At 41.0% G+C, this 14,159-nt stretch overlaps 1 protein-coding gene across 2 annotated transcripts; it reads right to left on the bottom strand.

Moving 5' to 3' along the window:
- Positions 1 to 673: 673 nt before the first annotated feature.
- ADPRM (ADP-ribose/CDP-alcohol diphosphatase, manganese dependent) lies at positions 674 to 14,157 on the bottom strand. Of its 2 annotated transcripts, none has more exons than XM_008010378.3 (4): positions 14,063 to 14,157; positions 6,359 to 6,985; positions 5,328 to 5,444; positions 674 to 1,071 (listed from the first exon to the last, which is right to left on the bottom strand). In XM_008010378.3, exons 2-4 carry the CDS (start codon positions 6,957 to 6,959, stop codon positions 761 to 763), a joined length of 1,029 nt encoding a protein of 342 aa, XP_008008569.1. In that variant the 5' UTR covers positions 6,960 to 6,985; positions 14,063 to 14,157; the 3' UTR covers positions 674 to 760. The 2 variants fall into 2 exon arrangements, with proteins under 2 accessions (XP_008008569.1, XP_008008570.1); XM_008010379.3 differs by having other exon boundaries at positions 787 to 1,071; positions 5,332 to 5,444; positions 14,063 to 14,134.
- Positions 14,158 to 14,159: the final 2 nt, after the last annotated feature.

Raw genomic sequence — 14,159 nt, 5'->3', positions numbered from 1 at the left:
TCCCCATTTGCCATCTAGTGTTTCTGCACATAAGCCTTAGCACATATGAAAATGGTGTTAAACATGTCCCATTACTGTATAAGGGGAATCAGCGTAAATTCATTTACCTGCTGTAGCTTCACACAGCAGTGGCTGGTGGCCCAAACAGACCAAGCTGGCTGGCACATGGCTGCACTGCCACTTGGTCCTACGAATCCCAAGAGGACTACATGACTTTTCTGGAGGCCCTTCTTACAGGGATGGGAGCGCCACACACTTACCCATGAAATAACTCTTGGTAATTTTGTTTACAAAATGGGAATACAAGCCTATAAAAATCCAAGTATACGTGTTCTGAACAAAAATTCTCCAAAGCTCGTTTACACAGCAGGGTGAACAGGAAAAGTTTACCTGAGCTTACATGGTGAACTTGAAGTTACATAGTTAATACATGTGAATGCATTCTCCTTGTAAAAAGTTAAAAAAAAATCAGGTAAGGCCAAATAAATTCCCTCATGAGGACTATATGCCCCTTATAAAGACTATTTGCCCCTGCCTCAGTCTCCTCCCTGGTTTATTTTGTTTCTAACTTACAATGGATACATGATCCAAAATAACATTTCTGAGTATTTTATCAACCAACACACACTGAAACTATAAATATATTTTGTTCTGCAAGCTGAATACTAAACAATGAGACAGAGGATTTTTATTTTTTTGTTTAGGAGGGACAAACACATACAAAGCTCATTTTCTATCAAGTTAAACAAAATAAATTAGACTAACAATGGACGGCTCTTTCTTTCTTGTAATTCATAATTCTGTCTGGAACTCTGCCTCTCCCTTTCAACGTCATTTTGTCAGGATAGACATGAACTGTGCCAAAAGCTTGGCTGTCTGGAGCTGTTTCAATAACTCCTTCTAGGCTCACGTGATATACACCAAAAGGATCCTCAGAGTAGCCACCATCATGGGTGTGACCAGCAAAGAAACACACCACGCACTCATGAGACCAAATGACTGCCAGGGCATCTCTGTAGTTCCAGGCCAGGCACACACTGTCAGAGGCGTCTGGGTAAATGGGAAGATGGCCTGTTAGTTAAAGAAAAGAAGAGTTAGGAGCCAAGAAATATCTCTTCTATAAAAATAAATGGCTGAAAGTCAATACTCAGAAAAAGAAAAAAAATTGCTATCTCATTATGCGAATGAACTGGGACCAGAGAGAATTCACACACATGAGAAAACCAGGTCATCTACAGCCACGTCTCTGGAGCTTAGAAGGGTGAGACAGTTCATATGAGGTGCGACAGGCTGCTGCAGAGGCAAAACCCTGAATCTCTGAGGCCTACGTCATCTCACGCTGCCCAAACACTGAGGAAGATCGAGGATGTCCTATGCAGGGCAATCTGCAAAGGCAGCCCGGAATTGGGCAGGTGCTGTGCTGGAATCCAATCCCATTGATTTCCTTAAATATGAATGTTATATACATAGAATGATATAACACTAAATAATTAAAGAGCAAGCCGGTTGTGGTGGCTCACACCTGTAATCCCAACACTTTGGGAGGCCAAGGCAGCTGGATCACCTGAGGTCAGGAGTTCAAGACCAGCCTGGACAACATGGTGAAACCTGTTTCTACTAAAAATATAAAAATCAGCCGCGCATGGTAGTGGGTGCCTGTAGTCCCAGCTACTCGGGAGGCTGAGGCAGAAGAATTGCTTGCACCCAGCAGGCGGAGGTTGCAGTGAGCCAAGATCACACCACCACACTGCAGCCTGGGTGACAAAGGGAGACTCCGTCTCAAAAAATGTAAATATAAATAAACAAACAAACAGTTTCGGGATGGGCCATGGATTATGTGTCACTGACATAAACAATGTCTCAGAACTGATTTGTGAGACTTTAAACACCCATGAGATCAAGGTAACCATACCCACTTTACAGATGAAAACCAGTTAAAACGGGGAAGATTTATACTGGCGTCCACAGGAGATATGTGGAAGCAGAGTGAGAAGAAGTTGGAATTTCTAACAGCAACACATCTATGATCAAGCCACGGTTCTCACTCTGAAGTATAGCTCACGTTGCATCTTCCCTTTAAATCACTTTTTTCTATTGTTCGTTTTTATTCTAAAATGTAAACATGCTTCTATTTATTATCTGTAATAAAAGTTGCTTTTTTTTAAAAAAGTGCATACACGCGCTGATTACCACCTAAGGGCTAAGCGTCCAAAGGCGTGTGCAGCTTTCCAGCACCTCGAAGCCATACTGACTCATCTATCAAGTCCCTGCAGCATTTGACACAATTAGTTGTCCCGTCTCCCTGAAACACTTGGATTCCAGGACCCCAGTGTTTCCCCTAGTGGTGTCTTTCTAGTTTTTCCCCAACTTCGATGGCCACTAATTTCCAGTCTCCTTTGCCGGTTGCCCCTCATTTCCCCAATGTCTTACCAGGAGGACCTGAATGCTTGGTCCTCCGACTTCTCTATTTATACCTAATGCACTGGTGATCTCTTAGTGATTTATATGCCTTAAATGTCATCTATACTCTTTCAACTTCCATATTTATTATCTAGCCCAAATCTCTATTCTGAATTTCAGACTTCTAATGTCTAAACTGCCCACTCAACATCTCCACTGATGTCTGGTAGGCATCTGAAACTTCTATTTCCAAACCTGAACCCCTGCCCTTTCCACTCACACCCCTCATCCTGCCGTGTCCCCTATCTCAGCTAATGGCAATTCTATCCTTCCAACTGCATGGCCAAAATTCAAAAGTAGGGTGACCTCGGAGTAGCCACCATGAAAGTTAAAAAGCAAAAGAAAATGTCTGTTACACTTTAACTTTTAAATTTTACTAAAGAAAACGTCAATCATTCCGTTTTTAAAAGTTTGCCTTTCTAGTTTCTAGGCTTACATCAAATGGTAGAAGAAATTGAAGAGACTGCTAAGCTAGATAGGTGTACCGCCATGAGTAAAAAGAAAAGGGAAGAACACAGGATCACATGGGAAAGGGGATGGAGACATAAAGCATGGATTCTAGTCTCAGGGCTGTCAGCGGCTCCATGATTCTGCTATGCAATTCAGTCTCACTGGGCTTCAGTTTCCTTATCTTTACAATTCAAAGGCTTGCTATATGATCTCTAGCTTCCTTTCAGCTCCAGAACAGGCTGACAGTGGAAAACTTAAAAGCAGACACAAGTCAAGAAGTATCCTAGTTTCTGAGACCAGTTATTATAGAACCAAACGGTGTCACATCACTCCAGCAACCCAAGGGCACTCATCTCTTCCAACCCTTGAATGACATTTGGTATTCGAGTGGTAGCAGAAACACTTCTGCTCCTTCTATGTGTTTTTACCACATCAGTGGAAGATTCATAAGTAAAAACTACCTTTACAGATAGAAATAGAGTTTTATATAATCCACTATCTGAATAGCCTATCATTTTCAAAGGGGTTTCTTTTTTTTTTTTTGAGATGGAGTTTCACTCTTGTTGCCCAGGCTGGAGTGCAGTGGGGTGATCTTGGCTCACTGCAACCTCCACCTTCTGGTTTCAGGTGATTCTCCTGCCTCAGCCTCCCGAGTAGCTGGGATTACAGGCGCCTGCCACCACATCTGGCTAATTTTTGTATTTTTAGTAGAGATGGGGTTTCACCATGTTGGCCAGGCTGGTCTCGAACTCCTGACCTCATGATCCGCCCACCTCAGCCTCCCAAAGTGCTGGGATTACAGGCATGAGCCACCGTGCTTGGCCAGGGGTTTCATATTCATAATTTCATTAGATACACTATTGAGAACACTGCAATTTGTAGGTTTGTTATTTGCCCAGGCCCACAGAGTTCATATAAACCAGAGCCAGAATGGCATCCTGTCCTTCCGGCTCTCAGTCTAGCCTTCTCACCTGTTACCCCACGTCAATTCTAATTCTAAACCAAGGGCTCTAATCTCAACCTCCAAACCAAGTCTCCCCACCATGCTGCAAATCCAAATTCAGTTCTGTGTATGTGTGTCTTCACGTGCGCATGCGCGCACACACGCGTTTTAAGCACCCCTGGATTCCTACAATCTCTGATGGCAGTGTATCCATCAAAAATGATTCTAAATGAAAATTATACAAATCTAACTTCCTTGTGACTGTGTGGGAGGCATAGCTACGGAACTGCACAGTGCTCACTGCCAGCCGAGCCTTGCCCGCATCCCCTGTGATACCAGGGGATGCATTTTGCTGCATCTCGGCAGCAGTGGCCTCTGTTTGGTGGCCTCTTTGCTGACAGGCAGGTCTCGAAGGCTGAGATTTGGTATGGTCCCTGAACTGAATTTCTCACTTAGAAATTACTTCATTAGAGTTTAAGAAACTCAGGGCTTCCTACCTTGAGGAAAAATCTACGCCCTGGTACTGACTTCCACCAACAAATTGTTTAGTGTGGCGTCAAGTTCCTTTACAAGCTGATTGCATCCTGGATTCCACACTTTAGAATTCAGCTCAGTGTTTTTTGTTTGTGCTTGGCTTTATTTATGTATTTATTTATTTATTTATTTTTGAGATAAGATCTTTGTCACCCAGGCTGGAGTGCAGTGGCATAATCTCGGCTCACTGCAACCTCCACCTTCTGGTTCATGCAATTCTCCTGCCTCAGCCTCCCAAGTAGCTGGAGCTACAGGCGTGTGCCACCATGCCCTGCTAACTTTTTTTTATATTTTTAGTAGAGATGGGCTTTCATCATGTTGGCCAGGCTGAATTCAGCTTGTTTTTAATTTTGAGTCAAGTTTCTTGGTAATTTTTATGTCTTAGTTATCATGGTGAAGTCATCTCACCTTTGGGTTCTTGCTTCTCTTATGGAGAGAAGGTTTAAAAAAAAAAAACAACTTAGAAAAAGCCAAACTTCTGGAGTGTTTATTTTCGTATTAATGTCACTATTCTGCTAGTGATATTATACTAAAGTTTTACAAAATGTTAACGTTGGGGGAAACAGCAAAGCATAGAAGTGACTGCTCTGAATTATTTCTTACAAATGCATGCGAATCTAAAATGATTTCAATAATAATATTAATGTTTAAAAAAGAAATTACTTCATAAACTGATCTCATTTGAGGAAATTCGACTTTGAACCTAAAAGACCAACTCACAGGCTCCAACATATGGCAAGATGTTTCTGTTATTTACGTTTCCTGTTTCATCCTTAAATGTTAATCTTATATTCAGCTGGTTTCTCAATAGAAATGTTTAAACTAAGTGTCCATTTTATAGAAAGAGGATAGCAAAACACAAATATTGTTAGTATGCTTTAACACCTAACTTTTCCCAATCTCTAAAATGTTGGTGTAATCAGATAATTTAAATACTTACTCACAATCACCACCTTTTCTTGGTTTGTGTCAGAGAATGTAAGCACTTCATTCAACCAGTTTAGCTGTTCTTGGCTGAATCCTCCATTAAACTGGACAAACTGGGGCTCAGAAAGTCCTGAAATGAATTCAGTAAGTTAGACCCATCAAAAGTCATTTTTTCCCCTCATTTGGACATTCAAATTTAGTTAATGTAGGGACACTTGTTTTTTCTTTAGGAACATCTGATTAGCAATAATCAACTTAAAATAGGAAATCACAAGCATTTAGAGAAATATATAAATATATCACACTGCATCTCACTCTTGACAGTCCCCTGCTTACTTTGCTGGCTTTCCATTAGACTAAAAATGCAAACTTCTTATTAAGTCCACTGAGCCACTAGATAGTCTTGGCCCTGTTTACACTCCAAAATCATCTTGTACCTCCCTGGCCCTTTCCTGTGCTCTTCAACAGTGCTCAAGTCTTATTCCATTTAGTGCCTGTGCATGTTTTCCCCTCAGTCTGCTAACTCCCTATGCCCATTCTTTCCCAGGGAGACTCCTCCTTGTCATTTAGGTCTCAGCTTAAATATCTTTCTCCTTGGAGAGGCTTTCCCTAATCACCTCATCTAAAATAGTAACCCTAATCCTTTTCCACAACACTCTACAACATGATATGCTATTTCCTTGGCAGCACTTACGACCATGGAAATAACCTTGTTTCTGTTTCATTTATCATGTCTTGCCCACTTACTGTGTTTGCTCCCTCCATTCCATCCATCAAAAAAGTTAATATTGTTAGTATTGTTTACAGCTCAGAATAGCTACCTCTGGAAAAAGTGCCCAGCCTAGAAGAGGCATTTAAAATATCTGTTAATCAATCTTGAATAAGCTGTAACCAATCCACGTGAGAGCAGGCTTGTGAGAAATCCTGACCCTGAACAAGTGACAATATTCTTTTACCTTAATTGTCCATCTTCCTGCTGAATAAAAGGTAGTTGAAGAATTTAAAGACAATCTATTAGATTCTCAGCTCAAAGGAATAATTCACCTTGAGGACTATTCAGTTCCGTATTTGGATTGTGCTCCCTCAATATCTTCATACACTGCTCGTATTTTGGAGAAGACTGATCCATGCCCAAGACACTCAAGTCATACGCATCCAGTAAAACGAACCGGAATTTAGGGAATGGTACAAAATGATAAGCATAATAATCCTCTGAAGGCGTGGTCTCGGGATGATGTACGATCTGATCTTCTAGAAACTTAGTGTTAAGTTTAGAGTGTGTTAAATACTCTCTACTGAAGTTATAGAATTCGTGGTTTCCCCATGTATGATGAACTGGCACTTTAAGCCTCTTGAATGTGTCCATAACAAGTTCTAGGGACTTTTCGGATGTATTATACTGTGCATTATATCCATCGATGATATCTCCAAGCTGAAGGACACAACAGGGCGTGCTGCTTTCATTATTCCAGTCTTCAATGGCGCCCTGTAAGTGAAGAAGACTATGTCTGTAGTATCGCCGCCTGGTTCCCTGGAAATTAAAGCCATCTTCTAAGTCAGCATATTGAACATCTGCAATAACGCCAAAGGAGAAAAGATGCTCTGAACTCTCACTTAGGGCTTCAGGACTGGGTTTATCATCCATAACCTCCAAACAGGTTTCTAAATAAACTAAAGTAAAAAAAGACAGCTAAATTATAAACGTTTTAATTTCCCAATTTCACTGCAGAAAATGATAAAGGGAATGTTAAAGGTTAATTCATTAGACAGCTTGGTACAGGAAAAAGTACATGGGCTTTAGAGTCCAACAGTCTTAGGTCTAAACTACTAATCATCTAAAACATTCGCTTTCTCTTCTGGAAAATAGATAATCTCTTTCAGAAGTGTAACCATTTATAAAAGGTACTATTCTATCAATAAATAGACATTCTAATGTTAATAAAGTCCAATTTAAATCTGGAATAATTGCTGATTTTTAAGAAATACTCATTTTAAACACACACACACACGCGTGCACACACACACACCCCGTCCCACAAACACCAAATAATTCTATCAAAAACTTCAAGATTATTATTTTTTTTAGAAAGCTGTATATTACATTCATTCACTGTATGTACTTTGCAAGATTCCTATTATGGGTTATTTTGTGTCAGGCTGAATCTTTGCTCTTCCTTGGTGGGTAGGTCACCCAAAATAACTTTCTCATATTTTATATCTGAAGTAATAGGTGAGGGGGAGGCAATGCAGATATGAAAGGAGAGGAATAATTTGAAACAACAAAAACAAAAACATCCAGCACAAAAACCAACTGACGTGACTATTATCATTTCTGTGAGCAGTGGTTCCTGGTTCTTCAATAGTTGGGATTAAAATTTGCTTTTTTTGTTTGTGTGTGTTTTTTGTTTTTTTTTTTTGTTTTGTTTTGTTTTTTTGCATGGTCTCACTATGCTGCCCAGGCTGGTCTTGGACCCAAGCAATCCTTCCACCTCAGCCTCCCAAGTAGCTGGGATTACAGGTAGGAGATACCACCACACCAGCCCTGGATCCTAATTTGAACCAGGGTCTTTTTTTCTTTTAAACTTGAATATTAACCTACCCCACATCAAAACAGAAAAGATGAAATCTTTTCTTCTTATAAATGATCTCTGCCCTGCCTCAGTGGCCAAAAAGAGCAAGATTTAAACTTGAAAAAACTATTATTCGATTGTTTAAACTGTAAATTATCATCTCTTAAACGAGCCCAGAATGCTAATGATTCAAACAAAAATCAAAGGCCAAGATCCTAAATTGTCAACAATTTTTGTCATAAAGACTACAGTAATAAACTGTTGCTGTGGTGTCTGAATTATTTAAAACCTAAAAATTCATTTGACTTTCCAAAATTACTTTCAGACTCCTCATCTCTAGTCATTTGACAAAGTTATCTACAGAGTTCCTACTTAAACCTCTACGGACACGTAAAATCCCAACTCTAAGAGTACTCCTATAAGAGATAAAAACAACTCCACAACTGGAATAAGGATAAGACTTCAATTTGACTTATCTGAGAATTAGGGGCCTCTTTTCATCCTAAAACTGTTGTTACTAATGATACACTCCTTAATCCACCTAATTATGAGTTTCAGCTACTTTCTTCCTTAATCTGGTTGGGTATATCTAGCCCTAAAATAGGTAACAGCACCATAAAGAGATGGAAATCCTTACACATGGTGTTCTCAAACTTTTTTTAATTTGCCCGTTTCTTCCTGCAGCCCCCATCTGAAAATCTCATTAGATATCAAGTCAGTAAGTATGTATGAGGGTGTGTAAATTAGAGGTTATCTGATTGGAAAAGCGGGTAACTTCAATACAATTACAGGAAATACAAAAATCGATCTAAGTCAGTTTAAAAATCTCTAGCCTTACGTTAGGTTTCAAATATTTGCGATTCCAAGTTCAGATTAATAGAAGAATCAAATCAGAAGATAACTTAGCAAGTATATAACATGAATATTATCACCAAGGTTAAGAGAAAACTATTTCTGGGGGGTGATCTTATCCCCTGCCAAGTGAGCTTGTTTTTGTCTTTAAATTCAGAGCCTTTATGGTGACAATATATGTCGTGGATCTCCTAGAGGGGATTTAGTCCCAATGAATTGGATCTTCTCTCCAGAAGACAGCTGTTATTTTTGCCTACCCAGCATTCACTTCCTGTTCTTAAGGTGACAGCACCCCAATTTTTCTCTAGGCATTTTTCCAATTCCCCACTCTCAGTTCTTGTGGTCTGACCTCCATCCCCATTCACCGGCTGGGGAAGTGAAATCGCAGACACATGGCCCAGACCTGGCCAATAAAAGCCCAGTTTCCTCTGGCCAGTTAGGGGTAGGCATGCAACTCAAGCTAGGTCACAATAAACATCAGCCCTGGGACAGGCACTGGCACTACTAGCAAAAGTAGTCACTGTCTCCTACGCTGATAAACTAAGGCCTCAATTTTTGGAGAAAAATGAACGGACAAGAAAGCCAACACAGAAGGAAACAATTCTGAATGATGGAAAGACAGAGATTTCTGAAAACATTAGCTGAATACCTAAATTCACCTGTCCCTGGTAGAACCATTTCTGGTCATTCAGTTACACATATCAGCACATAACTTCTCCTGGGCTTAAAGCTAAATCAAATGTATTTTCTGTCATTTGATACCAAAATCCTCTCAAATACACCTTCCACTGGAACACAGTTCAGTTTAGAAAAACTCAAGGCTATCCTAAGAACTGGCAATTTTTAAGGAAAGTTAATGTGGAGAGAAGCACCAAGGGGCACACTTCAAAATAGCAATGTGTTCTGGAGGAAAAAGAGAGATCCAAAGTGTTGAATATACACGGCTTTTAAAAATAAGGTTAGTATCCCTTTATCTAAAATGCTTGGGACCAGAAGTGTTTTAGATTTCGAACTTTTTCAGATTTTGGAATATACTTAACAGTTGAGCATTCCTGATCTGAAAATCCAAAATCCAAAATGCTCCAATGAACATTTCCTTTGAGCTTTATGTTGGTGCTCAAGTTTCTGATTTGGGGGCATTTCAGATTTCAGAAACATATTCAGGGAAGACAGTCAGGATTAGAAGTGAGTATGTCAGGGCAAAAAGAACCAGGTGGTTAGGGAACTGACTCTCCTAGCGAGTTTAGCCTTTCCTTTCTTGGTTCAGGGAGATGTTGAGGGAGCTCAGAAAGATTGGTCCTGGTGAACAGAGAGATCAAAAACTCAAAGCCACCTCCAGTGAGGAAATTTAGAATTAATAAGCATTCTAATGTCAGAAATTTTTTCAAAACAGCTCCCTCCCTCCACCAAATACAGACACAAAAAAAATCAGTGAGTAGAGGATAATTGTTGAAGCTAGGAATGGGTGCATGAGGTTTATTCGAACCACTTTTATGTGTGTTTAAAAATGTATATATAGGCCAGGCATGGTGGCTCACGCCTGTAATCCCAGCACTTTGGGAGGCCAAGGCGGGCGGATCACGAGGTCAGGAGATCGAGACCATCCTGGCTAACATGGTGAAACCCCATCTCTACTAAAAATACAAAAATTAGCTGGGTGTGGGGGCAGGCATCTGTAGTCCCAGCTACTCAGGAAGCTGAGGTAGGAGAATGGCATGAACTCGGGAGGCGGAGCTGGCAGTGAACAGAAATGGTGCTACTGCACTCCAGCCTGGGCAACAGAGCGAGACTCCCATCTCAAAAAAAAAAAAAAAAATTTTATAAAGTTTAAAAAAAAAATTCAAAAATTTAGAGAAAATCAAACCTGGAAAAATGAGAAGACCTAAGGAAATATTTCGCTTTTGAATAGAAAGGAGAATGGCAAGTTTTTAGTGAACTTTGTTTTCAAAGTCTGCCTGCACCATTTATTATATGCTACATTATCTAAGTTTTAAAGAGGTATTATGAAGTGCTGAAAGCTGCTTTGGAAGTAAAGACCCAGAACTGAATTACAGTCCTCGTGTTTCCTGGAGCAAAATAACCTTCAACAGGTTATTGTGAGCTTCAACTGAGTTATGATCACAGTAAACTATTACTTTGTAAATCTCTGTAAACCATAAAGTACTATATGCATGTTAAGAAAATAATTTTAAAATTATATATCTGAAAATCCGTCTAATGAGCCTCAGATAATTGAAAACTACTGCAACATTTTAATAGAAGAGAATAATGTAGAAAAGTTTGTAAGAGTTGCTCTCAAAATTCCCATCAAGTCATGGTACAGGGTAAGTAGCCAGCATTTAGAGAAAACCACTTTAGGCATAATTTTTTTTTTTTTTTTTTTTTTTTTTTTTGAGACAGGGTCTGGCTCTGTTGCCTGTCACCCAGGCTGGAGTGCAGTGGTGCAATCACAGCTCACTGTAGCCTCGACTTCCTGGGCTCAAGTGATCCTCCCAATTCAGCCTCCCTGGTAGCTAGGACTATAGGCATGTACCACCACACTTGGCTTCCTTTGGGGGCTTTTTTTCTTTTGTTTTTGTAGAGAGAGGGTTTTGCCATGTTGCCCAGGCTGGTCTCAAGCTCCTGAGCTCAAGTGATCCACCTGCCTGAGGCCTCCCATATCCAAGGATGCTTAATTACTGAAAAGTTGCTAAGAGATCATACTAATAAAACTTCTCCAATACTTAAGATCGGCAGAAGGCTGAAGTTCCTTGTGGAAAGCCTTCAAGCATCAATAATGAACTTGTAAAAGAAGTAGCTCTATCCTGAAAAAAGTATGTTTCCTTCACTCTATTGTCAAAGGTGAAGGGGGCAGCAGGGAAGTCTAGAGATTAACAAAGAGAGACTCTGTTCAGAGAAACTACCGTTAACAGAGGCTCCTAGCCTAAGGGTGCAGCAAACGTTTTCTATGCAGAGAGCATACCAAAAGGAAAGTTAAGTCGGGGCAGGAAATGTTTGTGGTTAGGAGTTAGGCACAAGGGGCAGGGGTCTGGAACAAAAATGCAGTAAACACATTAGGTTGCTGGGAAGTTCACAAAAAGTTAGGGCCTAGCTGTCCCAGTCAAACCAGCCTAAAGTTATGTCAAGAACAAAATCTGATCACTATTGATAGAACCAATATCAGATGATACTAATCCATCCCCTGCTTCTCTCAAGAAAAATATCTAAATTGGGGCCGGGTACGGTGGCTCACGCCTGTAATGCTAGCACTTTGGGAGGCTGAGGCGGGCGGATCACATCAGGAAATTGAGACTGTCCTGGCTAACACGATGAAACACTGTCTCTACTAAAAATACATTAAAAAAAAAAAAATTAGCCAGGCTGGTGGCACGTGCCTGTAGTCCCAGCTACTTGGGAGGATGAAGCAGGAGAATCACTTGAACCCAGGAGGTGGAGGTTGCAGTGAGCTGAGATCGCACCACTGCACACTCCAGCCTGGGTGACAGAGGGAGACTGCGTCTCAAAAAACAAAAAGAAAGAAAAGAAAAAAGAAAAATATCTAACTTGGAAAACAAAACATAAACCTCATTTGTTAACTTTGGTGGTTTCACAGCAGTAATAAAAGTGATAAGGATATACAGGATAACACTGTAGGCACCTTCTGGCACTAAAGTTTCATGGGTCCTTGCCCTCAGGCTCAGGTGTTACTAGCAATTCATCCAAAATGCAGTTATAAAACACCTACTTTGAGCCAGGAACTATTTTATTTTTATTTTACTTATTTTTTAGAGGCATAGTCTTGCTTTGTTGCCTAGACTGGAATGCAGTGGCCTGATCACAGCTCACTGCAGTTTCAAACTCCTAGGCTCCAGCGATCCACTCACCTCCGCCTCCCAAAATGATGGCATTACAGGCGGGAGCCACCACATCTGGCCCCAAGAACTGTTTTCAATGATAGTATTTTATTTACTATTATAAAATTAATATGAAGAAGTTGCTACTAAAAGAAGCACTTTAGCAAATAAAATTTAACAGATCAGCTAGAAACACTGACTTCAATCTTAATTTGGGTGTCTGATCAGGTAACCTACAATTGGGCAATTAGAGATGAACAATACTTTTTGTACGCTATTAGCCTGACTACACAAGGTACTTTTATGTCTTTTTGTCAATTACAGGAAAAAATTATCCCTGAGCAAACAAATACACAAAGATAAAAGAGTAGAAATCTTACCCACGGGCAACTAAGATAGAAAAAAAATAGTTTGATTAACGCCTTGAAGTGCTGAACAAACATTTAAGAACTCTGGCAGAAATTTCTGAAAATCCTAGTCCAACCAAACATCAAAAAACCCAGGTAACAGGATGCCCCGTTACTGGGTTAGAGAGCAGCACAGTTGGCTAATATGGCCAGCTCACAGAAAACAAGCAAACCAACCATGCTCTGGTACAACACTCCCCAGAGCACGAGTTTCTCCTACCCGGTGTCGGTCCCTTGCGGGGGAAAAAAAAGCCACACAGGAGCGGGATCTGTAGTTAAGTAATTATAGGTTTTTGCAAAGCAACCACCGAGGTAGGGGCGGGGAGGGAGTGGTTAATATTGCGGATCTTAAAGATACAAATAAAGGCAGATGGAATGAAGTTAGACTTGCACAAGGAACGAAAAACATACGGATGCTCTTGGCCTCATTAATAAGGAACATAAGCAGTTCCAGGCGAGGAACCCGTAACAAACTTCAAATCACGAAACTTTAGGAAGCAAGGGAGTCCGTGAGAGTATTTTAAGAAACTGGGGCCCAGAAAGACTAAGGGACGGGATATCATGCCATCTACACTTCTTTATACACTGCTATGCTTTATTAATTAGATTACAATATAATGTTAAATAACTAGAAGCGCTGGGCATTTAAAGTTCTTCCAGACCACCCAAACCACTCAAATTATCCTAATTAGCAATTTTTTTTTTTTTAAGTTACAGATTATTTCAATTGCAATGGGTCGGTTTCTATTTCAAACATGTAGTCAACAATCTTGCACTTCCTCTTGACCGGCAGGACGACGTTGACAAAGTCGGCCAGACAAGGAAGGGTTACGGGGGCTGCCCAGTCCTGTGGGTTTCCAGGCAGTGTGTTCTCTCTTCGGAGGTTGGGGTGTCCCCGGGGCGAGGAGCTAGCTGTGGTCACTGAAGTCCCCGACCAAGGCGGCGCGCACCCAGCGCTTGGGGCCGCCTTGCCTCGGCCCAGCCGCCCACCTGGACCCCTAAGGCATCCCCCTTCTGTGGCTCCGCGGTCTCGTGGCACCGCCCAGCCCGCGCCGGACCCGCCTCCAGCCGCAAGCAACTACCTACCGTGCGCCGGCCCCTCAGCTGAAAGGATCCTGCCTACGGGATAAGCAACCGCGCCACCAACGAGCGGGACGGACAGAGCGGCTCCTTCCGACTTCCG

The sequence above is a fragment of the Chlorocebus sabaeus genome, chromosome 16, assembly GCF_047675955.1.
Source record: "Chlorocebus sabaeus isolate Y175 chromosome 16, mChlSab1.0.hap1, whole genome shotgun sequence".
In the NCBI taxonomy this organism is placed as follows: domain Eukaryota; kingdom Metazoa; phylum Chordata; class Mammalia; order Primates; family Cercopithecidae; genus Chlorocebus; species Chlorocebus sabaeus.
Note: the sequence above shows the minus strand (reverse complement) of the source record. Positions and strands in the feature narration are given on the sequence as shown.

Bases quoted from the DNA above. Each gene is read 5' to 3' on its own strand.
- ADPRM (XM_008010378.3), bottom strand. From the start codon at position 6,959: ATGGATGATAAACCCAGTCCTGAAGCCCTAAGTGAGAGTTCAGAGCAT. The intron at 5,445-6,358 runs GTGAATTATTCC...AATTCATTTCAG, and splicing joins GGAACTGAATAGTCCTCAAG to GACTTTCTGAGCCCCAGTTT. The intron at 1,072-5,327 runs GTAAGTATTTAA...TTTAACTAACAG, and splicing joins AGAAAAGGTGGTGATTGTGA to GCCATCTTCCCATTTACCCA.